Genomic DNA, 1,415 nt, shown 5'->3' with positions numbered 1-1,415 from the left:
TGATTGGGGTGGGAAACCCCATGTGGGTGGTTGGTGCAGCCTTAATTCTCAATCCATCCCCCTTTCTACCCTCCCCCTCGACAGAGCCGCCAAAGGTGGAGGTGTACTCCCGCAGGCATGCTGGGGAAGGGGAGGAGAACACCCTCAACTGCTTTGTGAGTGGTTTCCACCCTCCAAAGATCAACATCGAGCTCCTGCGGAATGGGGAACCCATGAGCGGCGTGACCTATGCCGACATGTCATTCGACAAGAAGTGGAACTTTGAGCGCCTGGTCTACGCCCCGTTCTCCCCCAGGAGGGGCGAGGAGTATGTCTGCAGGGTCACCCACTCGACCCTCAAAGAGCCGCAGTCTTACCGATGGGGTATGTCGCGTGTTTTCCTCTTCCCGCTTCAGTGGCGTCCAGCCAGAGCTTGTTCATTTGTATCCACGACTTGCAGGCAGGAAAGACTTGCCTTTGTGTTAGAGAATTGTTTAGGTTCGAAAAAACTTTGAAGGTCGAGTCCAAATATTAACGCTGCGATGCGAGGTCCACCGCTAATCCCTGTCCCTGAGCACCACATCTACACGGCTTTTAGATACCTCCAGGGATGGTCACAGCACCACTGCCCTGGGCAGCCTGTTCCAGGGCTTAGCAACCCTCTCTGTGAAGAAATTTCTCCTAATATCCAATCTAAACCTTTCCTGCCACAACTTGAGGCTGTTTCCTCTTGTCCTGTCGCTTGCTACTTGGGAGGCTGGCCCCACCTTGCTACAACCTTTCAGGGAGCCATAGGGAGTGAGGTCTCCTCCTCTTCCCCAGGCTGAACAGCCCCAGCTCTGTCAGCTGCTCCTCATAACACGTCTTCTAGACCCTTGACCAGCTTTATCGCTTTACTTTGGACATGCTACAAAACCTCTGGGTACTCTTGATCTCTTTCCAGATGAACTTGCCTGGGAAGCAGTGGGCCATCTAGTGGTTTTGGTTTTTTTTTTTCATTTTCTATTTGGGAAAAGAAGGACTGATGGTGGTGACCCACAGCCTAACACTGTCACCCCTTCTTTCTTGCAGACCCTGACTTCTGAGCTGCGCCTGAAATAATCATGGTGAGTTATGCTGATGAGTGCTGATAAGGGGACCACAGACTGCTTTCAGTTCTGGGGAAACGCATAGCTTGCAGCACTGAGGAACAAAAGCAACCACACACAAAAAATAAAGATATTTTGGACAGTTCTCAGTGATATCTTGCTTAAAAGAATCTCCTTCACTCAGAGGAAAGGAACTCCTTGGAGCAAAACTTCCCTGCGCATCTTTGGTGTGTCTGCTGGGGTTGTTGCTTGTCCTCTGGCTCCTCTCCAGATCCCTCGGTGCTATCTTCCCGCCTGGCGAGGAGGAACTGGAAATTCCCGGAGGAACTGGAAATTCCCAGTGACTAG

General features: G+C 51.6%; 1 protein-coding gene across 1 annotated transcript; it reads left to right on the top strand.

Moving 5' to 3' along the window:
- Positions 1–84: 84 nt before the first annotated feature.
- Positions 85–1,415, top strand: B2M (beta-2-microglobulin; the record flags this gene model as incomplete). Its single annotated transcript, XM_009867131.1, has 2 exons — positions 85–363; positions 1,339–1,415. Coding segments are annotated over 2 exons (356 nt in total), but the record flags the coding sequence as incomplete, so codon positions are not given.

The sequence above is a fragment of the Apaloderma vittatum genome, unplaced genomic scaffold (genome assembly GCF_000703405.1).
Source record: "Apaloderma vittatum isolate BGI_N311 unplaced genomic scaffold, ASM70340v1 scaffold22980, whole genome shotgun sequence".
Classification (NCBI taxonomy): Eukaryota; Metazoa; Chordata; class Aves; order Trogoniformes; family Trogonidae; genus Apaloderma; species Apaloderma vittatum.
Note: the sequence above shows the minus strand (reverse complement) of the source record. Positions and strands in the feature narration are given on the sequence as shown.